The 14,252-nt window shown below is 45.4% G+C and overlaps 1 protein-coding gene across 16 annotated transcripts in view; it reads left to right on the forward strand.

Annotated features, from left to right (window-relative positions):
• Positions 1–11,623, forward strand: part of SYNRG (synergin gamma) — an 87,100-nt gene extending 75,477 nt beyond the window's left edge. For 13 of the 16 annotated variants that reach the window (XM_032843316.1, XM_032843317.1, XM_032843311.1 and 10 more), the window contains 3 exons: positions 9,453–9,563; positions 9,927–9,962; positions 10,952–11,623. In XM_032843316.1, the coding sequence (XP_032699207.1) occupies positions 9,453–9,563; positions 9,927–9,962; positions 10,952–11,083 (279 nt within the window). In that variant the 3' untranslated portion in view covers positions 11,084–11,623. The remainder of the gene's footprint in view (positions 1–9,452; positions 9,564–9,926; positions 9,963–10,951) is intronic. The other 3 variants (XM_032843313.1, XM_032843325.1, XM_032843324.1) reach the window with 1 other exon arrangement.
• Positions 11,624–14,252: the final 2,629 nt, after the last annotated feature.

Raw genomic sequence — 14,252 nt, forward strand, 5'->3', positions numbered from 1 at the left:
TAAATGACCCAAACCAATATCTGTATAGTTTAGTTGGAACAAAACTCTGCAAACTCCCAGGACTCTGGCTGGGAGACAACGCAGAGAGATTGTTACTAGAGAGAAGCAGGACTGAGGTTGTATAGGAAGCTTTTAACTCTTCATAGTTGCTTCATTTTAGGTAGAATTTAAAGTTCCTTAATGAACCAAATTGCCATAGTCCTATTTGATTCCAGTAATATAATAGTTTATTTTGTACCTAGAACCTGTCAGGCATCATGCTGTATGCTTTACATTCATTCTCATTTAACCCTTGTACAGTCCTGTGAGGTCAGTAATATCATCCCCATTTGCAGCTGAAGAAATTAAGGCTCAGAGATGAACCTTGCCTGAAACTGACAAATCAGGGACTTGAATGAACATCCTAGCTTTATTTTATTTTATTTTATTTTATTTTATTTTATTTTTAAGATTTATTTGCAGGGGGGGCCTGGGCATCTTAGTGGGTTAAGCATCCAACTCTAGGTTGGACTCAGGTCATGATCTCAGGGTCATAAGATCAAGCCCCACATCAGGCTCCGTGCTCAGTGCAGTCTGCTTGAGACTCTTTCTTCCTCCCCACTGTTTGTGTGCGCTTTCTCTTTCTCTCTCTCTCAAGTAAATGTTTTTTTTTTTAAATAAAGATTTACTTATTTGAGAGAAAGAGCACCAGTGGAGGGTGGGGGGCAAAGGGAGAGGGAGGAGGAGGAAGCAGACTCTGCCCTGAGTGCGGAGCCCCCACACGGGGCTCGATCTCACAACCCTGAGATCATGAGTGTCAAAAGTCCATTCTTCTTACTGTGTCCATGCCGGCTTCCAGGATGCTTTAAAAAAAAAAAAAAAAAAAAAAAAAAGATTGTTTCTTCCACGAAGACATCATGAAACTCTTAACATAAAGAAGCAGCTGCACTACCTTTCTCGAGGGAAAAGGGCCTAGCGTGTTAGGGCTCCATCACAGTAGTGGTGCTTGGGCTGAGGAAAGCAAAACACACGACCACTGCGGCTCCATCGCATTTACTGAAGCTGAAGTTCTCCCGTCAAGCTTCGGTGCGCTCGTTGTGCCACGGATTAGAGCTCCCTCTTGTGGTGGGAGCGCGCGCGTCTCCGCGCACAAACCGAAGGCACTGGGTGTTTCACAGGAGGTAAAAATCCCTGCTTTCCAGTGAGCTGAGTGAATTGTTACCTTAAAGTTGAAGTGCAGTAGGTTTGGAACAAAGAAAGACTCAGCCCTGGAAATCAAAATGGATCCATGTTGCCATATAAAATCTACGGAAAGAGACCGGCCGTTATTCAGCTAACCTCCAGTCAGCTGAAAATCCCACAGGCTTTGATTCCACTGTCACCATCGGTAGAGATCAGGTTCTTGTGGGCTTCCTTTCAGTGTGGCGTACACAGTTTATTTCCGAGTTCTTACTTCCCATTGCTGTGGCAACGGAAGTTGCCAACTATTATTTTTTTATATGGCAACTATTATTTTTAATAGTGGTAGCATTTTGTCATCTTGGCGGTGCACACGTTGTTTTATTCTTTTTTAAAGATTTTATTTATTTATTTGACAGAGATCACAAGTAGGTAGAGAGGCAGGCAGAGAGAGAGGGGGAAGCAGGCTCCCTGTTGAGCAAAGAGCCCAATGTGGGACTTGATCCCAGGACCCCGAGATCATGACCTGAGCCAAAGGCAGAGGCTTAACCCACTGAGCCACCCAAGCACCCCTTCACACATTGTTTTAGAGATCGAATCTTCATTATGTTTCTGCATGGCTATCCTCAGTTGACGTTAGGGGAGAGGGTAGATGGAATAAGGCACACACACAGCCCCAAAGATGACCATGTCCTAATCCCCGGAACCTGTGAATTTATTACCTTATGTGGTAGAAGGGACTTGACAAATGTGATTAAGTTAAGGGTCTTTAAATGGGGAATTTAATCAGGCATAGAGTGAGCATGAGAAAAGCCAATATGACAGTTGAACCAAAGAGAAAGATCAGCAGATTCTGTGCTGTTGGCTTTGAAGATAGAAGGTGGGACCATGATTCAAGGAATATACAGGTGGTCTCTAGAAACTAGACAAAGGAACAGATTCTCCCCTAGAATTTCCAGAAAGAATGCTGTGTTGCTGGCTTACTTTAGAATTCTGACCTCCAGAACTATAAGAGAATACATTTATGTTGTTTTGTTTCTTTTTTAAAGATTTTTATTTGTTTGACAGAGAGTGCGCATGCGCAAGTAGGGGGAGTAGGAGGGAGAGGAAGAAGCAGGCTCCCCACAGAGTAGATGGAGCCCGATGTGGGACTCGATCCCAGGACCCCAGGATCATGACCCTAGCCGAAGGCAGTTGTGTAACCAACTGGGCCACCCAGCACCCCAGCTTAGGTTTTAAACAACTAAATTTTTGCTCCTTTATTAGGGCAGCAGTAGGAAAAATTAGACAAAACAGTGAAACTGAGAATCCAAATGGTTACATTATAATCCAAGCCAAAAGTCTAGAATTACTTGTGAACTCTGTTTAGATCATTTTTTTTATATTAGCCAAACTAGGCCGGGTTTATTCTATGGGAACAGCTCCCCCCACTGTCTTAACCATGTAAAACCACAGAGCTGTGTTGCTTCTGCCACATGTCCATCTCAAGTTGGAGGGGTCCTTGTGGAAGGTCCTTCTCATTCAGGGACCTAGGGTGACAAAGCCTCCACCACATGGAACATAGCTGATTACTGTGAGAGGGTCAAGGGAACATGACAAGCAGCATATCGGTCTTAAAGACTTCCTCCCAGAGGTGACACGTGTGGCTTACGATCACAGTCTGTTCCCTCTGCTTGCTGTACGGCTGTGCATCATTTCAGGGACTAGGAAATGCCCATCCTGCCATTTGTCCAGAAGAATTATAATGAGGATATTTGGAAAGAACACTAATTACTACCAAATTCTCCTTTGATAATTATTTTCTTGGACACCATTTTAGCTGTTTATTATTGACTAAAGACTCAGGATTATATATCACAGTCTCATTTTGGGACTTACTGTATGTAGGTGATTTATACTGTAACTACTTTTTAAAATCTTTACTAAATACATTAAACACTTGCAAGTAAATGTAGATGATGTTCAATTTAAAATGGCCTGCAGGGGCGCCTGGGTGGCTCAGTGGGTTAAAGCCTCTGCCTTCGGCTCAGGTCATGATCCCAGGGTCCTGGGATCGAGCCTCGCATCGGGCTCTCTGCCCGGCGGGGAGCCTTCTTCCCCCCGCCCCCTGCCTGCCTCTCTGCCTACTTGTGGTCTCTGTCTGTCATATAAATAAATAAAAATCTAAAAAAAAAAAAGGCCTGCAGAGGGCATACCTTCTTAAACAATTACGGCCACGGATCCGTGTCACACTGCTGCTAAGTACAACAACCAACCCCCCCCCCCGCCTTATAGTTGTGTACTTATAAAGGTTAATGTTATCATTTGAAAGATTAATTTGACCACAGGGTAATTTATGAAGAGCCTTATGATTTTTCACAGGAGATTGCAATATGACCTTTTCATTCGCTTTCTTTATGCCTTTGGTCAGCAGATATTAAAGGGCTTTTCTTAATTGGATTGATTTCAAGATTGGGTTTTCCCAGATTCTAATTATTTCTCAAATAGCCCTTGTGTGGTAACATGGTAAGTATCTATAATGTAGATTACAGAAGGGCTACTGTATTTTTAACCTCTTAAAACTTGTTAGATTTTGTCAAAATAAATAATTTTAATAATCATTTAGAGCACTTCAGAGAACTTCTTATATATCTCTGAGGGTCCCAGCAGCCACTGAGAAAGGAAGGTAGGACAAGTGAAATCGTTAATCATTTTATAGATGACAGAACTGGACAGCAAACAAATAATAGTACAACCTGCTTCTGAATTTTTTTTTTTTTTTAGATTTTATTTATTTATTTGACAGAGATCACAGGTAGGCAGAGAGGCAGGCAGAGAGATATGGGGGAGTAGCAGACTCCCCACTGAGCAGAGAGCCCGATGCGGTACTCAATCCCAGGACCCTGGGATCATGACCTGAGCTGAAGGCAGAGGCTTAACGCACTGAGCCACCCAGGCACCCACAACCTGCTTCTAGATTTGACCAGAGTTGGCCATGATTACACTAGAAAAAAGAAATTACTGGGGCTCCTGGGTGGTTCAGTCAGTCTGCCTTCATCTCGGGTCCTGATCCCAGGGTCCTGGGATCAAGTTCTGCATTGGGCTCCCTGCTCAGCAGGGAACCTGCTTCTCCCTTTCCCTTTCCACCTGCTTGTGCACTCTTGCTGTCCGTCCGTGTGTGTGTGTGTGTGTGTGTGTGTGTGTGAAATAAATAACAAAAAAAGTTATTATCTAGCTTGGCTAATGCCATGTAGGTTCACTTCAAGGTCAGAGTCCTCATGCACATCTGTGAAATGTCTGCCTCCCCTTTTCTTCGAGAACTGTCTGTCCTTCTTGCCCTAGGTGTGATTGGAATGGATTCAGCTCAGGTTAGTTTGAGAAAGGTTTGTGAAGCTAATACATAGTTTATGATTTCAAATTAGAAAGGGATGAGAGGGCCGCCTGGGTGGCTCAGTTGGTTGAGCATCTGCCTTCGGCTCAGGTCACAATCCTGGAGTCCTGGGACATCAGGCTCCCTGCTCCTGCATGCGAACTCTCTCTCAAATAAATAAATAAAATCTTTTTAAAAAGCGGGAGGGATGGGCGCCTGGGTGGCTCAGTGGGTTAAGCAACTGCCTTTGGCTCAGGTCATGATCTCAGAGTCTTGGAATCGAGCCCCGCATTGGGCTCTCTGCTCAGCGGGGAGCCTGCTTCCCCTTCTCTCTCTCTGCCTGCCTCTCTGCCTGCTTGTGATCTCTCTCTCTCTCTCTGTCAAATAAATCTTTAAAAAAGGTAGGAGAGATGAGGAAACATCATATATAATCTATACATTTTTCTAGGGAGAAGCCATTTTTTTCCCCTTGGGAAGAATAATACAGTTTTTCAGATACAAAAACAGTACACTAACTTCCCAGTGGTTCCGCTTAAACTAACGGCAAAAGATATAACTATTATTTTGCCATCATCCTGGGTCACCCCAGTATCCACTAGACAAACCAACCAACATGCCAGGCTCCCAGATCCTTGACCACTGGACTCAGGGACGTTTGTCTCCATGGTACTTCGGCCACCCCCTCACATGAGCATCTCAAACTATAGTACCTGCGCCATCTTAAATTCCGGCCGCTTTCTGAGCCCAAATTCACAACCCTCTAACTTGCTCACACTTCCACAGTTCTTGTTTTGGGTTCTCAGGATGGGACAGTTGTTTGATCGTTTTACTGGGTTGTCATCAACTCCCGGCCTCACTGTTTGCTCCCACCCACTTGGTTCTTAGCTTTTGAGGTTCTTTATGTCCACTCTTGGACAGCCACTGACCCCAGTTCACTTAGGACTGAGGGATTTCCTGAGAGCTGAAAGTAGAACAGGAGGTTGGGCACCTTGGTCTGTGACATCCATATGTAGAAGCGCTATAAGGTGGTGTCGCAGGCCTCTTCTGCCAGCAGCACATTCAGTGACATCACCTCGGTACCCTGAAATCCGCCACAGTGGGAGTATTTATACCGTGGGAATCCACAGATGCTGTGTTGTGAACAGATGAGAAGCTGAGGCAGTGTTCTCCAGTATTTGAGAACCATTACCCGATTCAGCAGAGTCCTTCACGTATTTGACAGATATGAGAGACATTTGAGACATGTCTGCTGTGCAACCGCAGTCTCAGTCCTTCACGGAGAAACACCAGCCAGCACGCACAGCGCCCGTGTTCTGGGGAGCGCAAGCATAGGCTCACTGTGGGCCCAAGAGGTGGGCAAACACTTTTGGAGAAAGCACTGTGAGAATCAAGTGACTCTGGAATTTGTAGTAGAGATGATTGTCTGCTATATTTTTGGTAAATTGTGTGCTTCACAGTCTTTATATAATAAGATCATGCATGTGTGTGTTTCTATGTGTATACGTATTTGTATGGATGTGTGCTTTTTTTTCTTTTCTCTTTGGAAAGTCTTTTTTTTTTAAGATTTATTTATTTGACAGACAGAGATCACAATCAGGCAGAGAGGCAGGCGGGGGGTGGGGAGCAGGCTCCTCACTGGGCAGAGAGCCCAACGCAGGGCTCGATCCTAGGACCCTGGGATCACGACTCGAGCCGAAGGCAGAGGCTCCAACCCACTGACCCACCCAGGCACCCCGGAAAGTCCATTCTTAATGGTGGAAAAGGGGGGCAATTTTGCCCCCAAATTGGCCAGGGATCATGTTTAGCACCCTCCAGTGCAGAAGATAGGCCCCACAATAAAGAATGATCCAGCTTAAAATGTCAGTATTGCCAAGTTGAGAAATCTCTGCCGGGGCACAGAAAATCAAAATAAATTGGTTTAGGCATATCTAAAACTTCTTCACATTAAGAATACAGCTTTTCAGGGCGCCTGGGTGGCTCAGTGGGTTAAAGCCTCTGCCTTCAGCTCAGGGCATGATCCCAGGGTCCTAGGATCGAGCCCCGTATCCAGCGGGGAGCCTGCTTCCCTTCCTCTCTCTCTGTCTGCCTCTCTGCCTCCTTGTGATCTCTGTCAAATAAATAAATAAAATCTTTAAAAAAAAAAAAAAAAAGAATACAGCTTTTCTGGGGCCCCTGGCTGTCTCAGTCAGTACGGCATGCGACTCTTGATCTCAGGGTTGTGAGTTCAAACCCCACACTGGATGTAGAAATTACTTTAAAATCTTTAAAAAAAAAAAAAAGTACAACTCTTCCGAAACTTTTTTTTTCTTTTTGCTTGTTTTGTTTTGGTATTATAATTCAAGTATTTTTCTTAATTGAAGGATAACTTAGTGAAATGCACAGATCTTAAATACATAGTCGAATTGGTTTCGACAAATGCATTTAGCCATGTAAGCCCACACCCCCTCCATATACGCAGTGTTTTCATCACCTTTTAAAGTTCTCTCTTGCCATGATCTGATTCCAGAAATAACCACTGATCTATTTTCCAAAGACTTCTATCACCATAGAGTTGCCTGTTCTAGAACTTTATATAGAATTACATAGTATATATGTGTTCTTGTGTCTGGCTTCTTAGCATGTTTTAAAAATTCATCTGCATTGTTGTGTTTATCAATTTGATCCCTTTTATCAGCAAGTACTATTCCATTGTGTTGATATACCATGGATTTTTAATCCATTTTTTTACTTATAGAAACATGCTATTTACAGTTTGGCTAATGTGAATAGAGTTACTGTGAACACTTTTTGTGCAAGACTTGGTTCACATGTTTTCATTTCTCTTGGATAAATATCAAGGAGTGGGATTGCATAAAAGTTCATATATTAGATATGCATTTTAACTTTTTTTTTTTAAAGATTTTATTTGTTTATTTGACAGAGATCACAAGTAGGCAGAGAGGCAGGCAGAGAGAGAGAGGAGAAAGCAGGCTCCCTGCTGAGCAGAGAGCCCGATGTGGGGCTCGATCCCAGGACCCTGGGATCATGACCTGAGCCGAAGGCAGTGGCTTTAACCCACTGAGCCACCCAGGCGCCCCAGATATGCATTTTAACTTTTAAGAAATGAAGAACTTTGGGGCGCCCGGGTGGCTCATTCAGATAAGTGACCAACTCTTAATTTCCGCTCAGATCTTTGTCTGAGGGTTGTGAGTTCGAGCCCCACACTGGGCAGCATGGAACCTACTTTAAAAATAGAAAGAGAGAGAGAAAGAGAGGAAGGAAGGAAAGTGAAGAGCATTCCAGAACCACCTGGCTGGCTCAGTAGGTAGAGCATGTGACTCTTGATTTGGGGGTTATGAGTTCAAGCCCCCTGTTGGGTGTAGATATTACTTAAGTAAATAAAATTTTTTACAGAAAAGGGGTAACTCCTTTGGGTCCCCTTCCTCCCCGGGAGCTTTGTACTATCACTTTGCTGTCCCTCAATAAATCTTACTTTGCTGCCCACCAAAAAATACATATTTGAAGGAAGGAAGGAAAGAGAAAAATTAATAGCTTTCCAAAGTTTGGGACCTGCCCTATTGAGCATTGGGCTATACACCATACTTCATAGATTTGTTGTAAGGAAGAAATTAGATAATGCATGTGAAGAGCTTAGTGTGATATGTAGCAAGTAAGGGCTTGACTGATAATAACTGTCTTTATATTTACTCTCTCTAGCTGGTAACTTCTAAATCTCACAGTCTTGAGTGCTAGAACTATGTATGTGTCTTACTGCTTATATAACATCAGAACTTGGCTGCCCCATAGGCAGTTCTAAGTCAGCATATACAAAACTGAACTTTTTATTTTTTTAAGATTTTATGTATTCATTTGACAGCACAAGCAGGGAGAGAGGCAGGCAGAGGGAGAGGGAGAAGCAGGCTCCCTGCTGAGTAAGGAGCCCATTGTGGGACTTGATTCCAGGACCCTGAGATCATGATCTGAGCCAAAGGCAGGTGCTTAACCAACTAAGCCAGCCAGATGCCCCACCAAACTGAACTCCTATCCCCAGCCCCAAATGTGGGTCTCCTCTCATGTGCCTTATTGTAAATCCTGTTGGCTGCCCGGGGCCTCTCCCCCTCTTGCACATCTCACACATCACCCAGGCTTTTTCACGTGACCATATGTCTCCGTCCCCCACTGTCGCTTCCCCAGTTCTAACTTGCTTCACTAGCTGTCTCCTGGATCACTTAAAACAGAGCATAACTGAGGCCCATACCTTGAGGATTGCCATCCACAGTTCATTGCTTAACACTGCAATCAGAGGGATCTGTCCATAATACAGACCTGATCCAGTCATGGTCCAGTTGGAACCCTTAGTGGCTTCCCAAGGTAAAGTCTCTTCTCTTCCTTCCAAGGCCTTCATGCTGGAGTTCGATCTCCCACCTCCTTTCATAAGCTTGGCTCCCACCCCCTAGATTTCTTCTCATAGCCAATCTCCTCCTTAGAGGCCTTTGCCTGTGCTGCTTGTTCTATCTACACTGAATAAATACTGTCGCCCCTCTTACCTCCCCCCTCCCATCCCCTTCACCTAGCCTATACCTCTTGAAACTCAGCCAGGGTGTTTCTGAGAGCTAGGAAGCATCTCTGCCATCGGGCTCTTTTTCCCTTGGGTTGGAGGAAGTGACCCCCCCAGCCCATGTGCCTTAGTGTGGCTATTGTGGCACTGTGTTACCTGGTACCCACCCGGCCCCCACCCTAGACTGTGAGTTCTCAGAGGACAGGGACTGTTTTTCGCTCATGCTAGCATCCCTAACACCTAGAACAGAGCAGGTACCCAGTAAATGTTCGGGAAATGGAATAATTGTATTGTTGGTATCAAAATTGACTTAATTTGCTGCTAGACCTGTTGGGGATGAGTGATTGGGAGTGAAGCCAGCAGCATTTGGAATTGCTGTTTCCTTACCCGTTTGTCCTGTCCTCACAGCCCGATGAAAATTCACTGGATTTCTCCTCTTGTATGCTACGGCCTGGGATTAAAAATGCTCAGGAACTTGCGTGCGGGGTGTGTCTTTTAAACGTGGACTCCAGAAGCCGGGTAAGTGACACGCCTTCCCCTACAGCTGGCAAAGCGTTTCCCTCACATGACCTCTGGGGACCCCTTCCCATCTGGCCCCCTCCCCTGCCGGGGCTGTGACCCCAGGCTGGCATTTTGATGAAGCCCTGAAATCTGACCACAGAAGGACATCGGTTCTACAAAAGGGCAGTGGGGGGGAGAGGTTGTGTGAAGGGGGGGAGGTCTTCCCTTCCCGGCAATGCAATGCTGTCTGCGCTGTGCCCACGGTGCCCTGAGCACAGCCAGGTGGGGAAGAGAGGAGGTTAAACCTGGAAGGCTTTGTTTGGAGGCATGAGGCCCTGCTCTGGGAATTTTGTTGACCTTATGGTTTCAACATTATTTCAGAAAGAAGAGAAGCCTGCAGAAGAACATCCTAAAAAAGTATGAACCAGTCACACATTATCTTAGCATCTCCATCTCAATTTTGAGTGTGGAAAGCAAATCCGATGATTCCACTGTCATCCTGAACTGTTCTGATCGTGAATCCTTTCCCGAGTCATGTCTGTTCCCATAATGTTTGATTTAACCAACTAGTGCATCTCTGTGGGTCTGCTTGTGTCTTGTTTGCACGCTTGTAGCTCATTATTGGCTTCTGGTGTTGCAGGCATTTTTCCCTGTGATGAACAAGGTAACAGATTGAGCAGTTTCTGGAAGACTGGAAGTTGTGACACAGAGAATGAGATCAAAGAGCAGCAGGATTGGGCAGTTATCAGACAAAAACAAATAGGGGTTCAGAGTTTTGTTCATTTGTAGCACTTTAGAAAAACCCCCAAGGAGTCGAGGTTAGGACTGGCTGAGTGGGACTTACCTGTGAGCATTAGTCGTCTGGGAATAATTCTTATGGGCTTTAATATCTCTTTTTTACAAACCCTGTACCTGGTTGACTTTTTAATTATGTTGATTCAGTTATCAGGTCCCAGTGGCCTTAGTCCATGAGAGTTTTCGGTCTTTTGTTTTTTCCATGAGAGGACTGTAATCAGTCCCAGAAACGTGGGGATCGCAAGTATAGTTAAAGACCAGCCTAGGGGAAGGCTTCCTTCGGCACAGTGAGGGATAAAAATCAGCCACAGCCTTGGCTATTTTAGTTCCCATATAATGAACACCTCCCCCCGCCCAGCCTTTGTCTGCCTTGTCTGTGAAAGATTTGGCCTTCTTGTGCTGAAACTGGGTTTAGTGGTAAAGATTTTTTTAGACCTTTAATTAGCAGCAAAGAACTTTCTCACTTGAATTCCTGTAGCTCCCTACTCAGGCTCTGTGTGTGCCACGCGGCCTCAGCCTGTGGCCTGGAGCGGTGTTCGTGCAGGTCGCTGAGCCGCGCTTAGATGCGGACACAGCCTGACTCGCCCCACATCTCTGCTTATTTTTGGCAGGCATTCAACTCAGAAACCGACAGTTTCAAGCTGGCATATGGAGGACACCAGTATCACGCCAGCTGTGCCAACTTCTGGATCAACTGTGTTGAACCAAAACCTCCTGGCCTCATCCTGCCTGATCTTCTCTGAAAAGTTCCTCAACAAAGGACCCACTGGGTTTTGTTTTTTTTCCCATCACACTCCATGAGGTGACGGGGAGCCAGAAGCAGAAGGCAGGTACTGTGCAGTGCTCCTCTGTGAAGCTGTACGAAGATTCCCCAAGCCGTAGCGGGGACAGAGGAGCTGCCGGGTTCCCAGTCCTTCCTACAGACAGCCTTTGTCCCCCGGGGTCCCGCGGCCAGTCTTGGGGATTTGAGGTAAAATCACCTTGCCCAGACTGCACGTGGTACCAGAAGTTTGCTAACTTACCTTTAGTTCTGGTAAGATGTTTGAAGACACGGACCACAGTTTTCTTTCTCTGAGGAATAACTTGCTGCTGCAGTATTGAAACTGTGAAGAACTGATGTTTGAAGAAAAGTCAGTTGTTGTTATAGGACTAGAATTGGCGAGCATGTGTTGAGCCAGTGCTTACTTACATCTAGAACACTGTTGCCCTGTGTGGTAGAAGGCACTTACCCACATTTAGTTTGTTGATAACTGAAATGAATAAAAAGGGGAAATTGTGATGCAGCTGTTCTTTTTATAGAAAAACTGCTCGTCTCCGTGGGACAAGGGCAGGTAGGTGAGGGTGGATTCACCAACTTTACTCTCACAACTGAACCAGTTTCTGCTTTTGTTCATTTGTAACACTCTATCATTTGTAACACTCTAAACTTTCAAGACGGCGTTTCCTCCAAACATGCCGGGGCACTTTGCAGTGGACTGAATGTTCGCTTTGACAGAGGCCCAAATTCTCGTCAGATGAATAGCCTTTCCCTTAAGAGCCTCCACAGAAAACTTTGGTTTACCTCAAAGACTGTGAACGTGGTACTTTTGTTCAGACGAGATTTGGAAAGGCAGCTGGATGAAACCTCCTTGCAGTGGCCTTTGTCCAGATTTCCAGAAACAATGGTGCAGGGACCATTGCTGCCTAACTTGGCAGTATCTATGTGAGGGACCTGAAAATTAGTTCGGTTAGAAGCTGGAGCTCGTGGCCTACTGAAGCAGGCAGTGAGATGGCTGTTTACAGTGGAGGTACAGGACATAGAAGCAGTGGAAGAAAAGGGTTCTAAAATAGATGGAATTCTAGAAGGAAGAGGCTCATGCTCGCTATCTGGTGTGGGGAATTTTCTTTGCCACTTAAACTGAATGGATAAAATCAACGAGGAGAGAAAAAAAGCCAAATCGTTAAGGGTTGTGAAGTCCTGGGAAGAACAGGCCAAGTTAGGGCATATCTTCCTCTGAATCGTGAAATATGTGCTTTATGAAGAGATTCTGAGTTTTGTATTTCACATTGTAGGCTCTCTGACCTCAGTTAGTTTTATTTATAAACTGGACAAGTTAGTTTTGTCTACAAAATTGCTGCTTTACATCACTAATTAGATTGTTTTTCCTTCTCAGGACAAAACTTTAGAAGGGATTCTGTTCTGTTCCATCTTACCCTTTTTAGCCTCCATCTCGTCCAAGAGAGGTACAGAATGTTCTCGTTGAACAGCTCCTATTGACGCTTCTGCTTTCCCTTGCTGTGCCCGAGTGCAGACAAGTGAGGAGGTGGATCTGCTTTTCACTTTTTCTCCACATTCCTCTCCAGCTCTCACAGCTGTCTGAGTTACTACCCTCAAGGCCGCTGTCCTCCACGGGGCTCGAAGAGTGGCAGTAACCACAGGAGGGGGCCGCTTCCTCAGGCTTCCCTGAGGCCTCTGTGCTCCGCATCAGCCTGAGCAGCACCCGGTCTCCTCATGGCACCATCATTCAAGCAGGCCGCTAACCTGTCTTTACCTCCGTAAGAGGCCAGGCTCAAAGACTGCCTTTGCTTGCAGTGCCTCCCAGTTAGACTTTACATTGCTGAGACAGTTTGGGGGAATGCCATATGGACTGTCATCACAGTGGCCTGTGTCAATGACATTTTTAAAAGTATGTTCACCTGCTGACTAGAATGGTTCCATTCCTAGATTCCATGTCAGAGTCATTGCTGCTGGCCTTACCAAGTATGAGGGGTGTAGTCGCCCCACGGGCGGTGCAGGAGGAGACAGCCGACGTCACCAGGAAGCCTTGGCCGTGGAAGCTGTCCCAGCTCGGAGCAGCTGGTTTAGCGGCGGCGGTGCGCGCTCGCGTGCCGCCAGCAAGGACGTGGGGAGCGTGGGATAGTAGGCGCTGGCGCTGTGTGCACAGCTTTATTCCCATGGCTCCACCTTGCGTTCTGCTTCACCTCGCCTCTGATTAGCCAAGAGTCCAGTGTCCTTGGAAACAGTAACCAAGGTTACTTACTTCCGCAGTGCGAATGGTGCAGGCGGCTTCACCCCCACCGCTTGAGTGGCGATTAGTCAGCGCTCCTCTTTGGTATTGTATTTTGCTTTTCACCATTCTAGGGCTGTGTGTAATTTAATTTTTGTCTGGACACACTTGAGGTGGAGGCACAGGGTGTGCTACTGGCCCTGCTTTATTTTTTCTGTGGCTCCTAGTTAGCACTATGGGCTTCATCTTTTAAATTATTTGAATGTTTTGTTGGTTAAGGATGCCTTCTCCTTTTATTTGATGATTCGTGTGATCTCAAGCTTTGGAAAGATTATAGGACCTTCACAATAGAGAAATTTGCAATGCTAGCTTGGCGCTGGGGATCGCTACAGAAATCCCCCATCACCCTCTAGGTCACACGCCTCCCTTTGGGAGCAGCTAATAAGCTCTGACATTCAGATTACAAAGGTGTTAGGCTTCTTAAGTACTAAGAATGCTTAGTTAACGTCCCAGTCATGGTGTTGGCCAGATTTCTGCAGGAAATTTTCCTACCAAGAACATCTGTCACCAAGTGTTCCCTTCCTCTAGTACAGTGGTTATTTTTGGACTCTCGTCCACAGACTACAAGCCTTACAGTTTGCCTTCATGCTAGGGAAGCCACAGCCTTCACAGCCATGGATTGTTTTGTTCTTTTGACTGATGTTTGACCATGTGCTGATGTAGCATTTATGGGTTCATCTGATTTTCCCATCGAACTATTAACTTCATTTTAGAGAATGGTGCATGTTTATAAAAGTAAATGGTATGAAACGAGGTAGAATTTGGATGGAAACCATTGCCACAGACCAGGTAAGATCCAGAATATATATGTAAACATGTAACCACAGGCATTACATTTATGGTCTTGCCAAAATCAGCCAAAAAT

This window comes from Lontra canadensis, unplaced genomic scaffold (genome assembly GCF_010015895.1).
Source record: "Lontra canadensis isolate GAN:19392208 unplaced genomic scaffold, GSC_riverotter_1.0 scaffold137, whole genome shotgun sequence".
Classification (NCBI taxonomy): Eukaryota; Metazoa; Chordata; class Mammalia; order Carnivora; family Mustelidae; genus Lontra; species Lontra canadensis.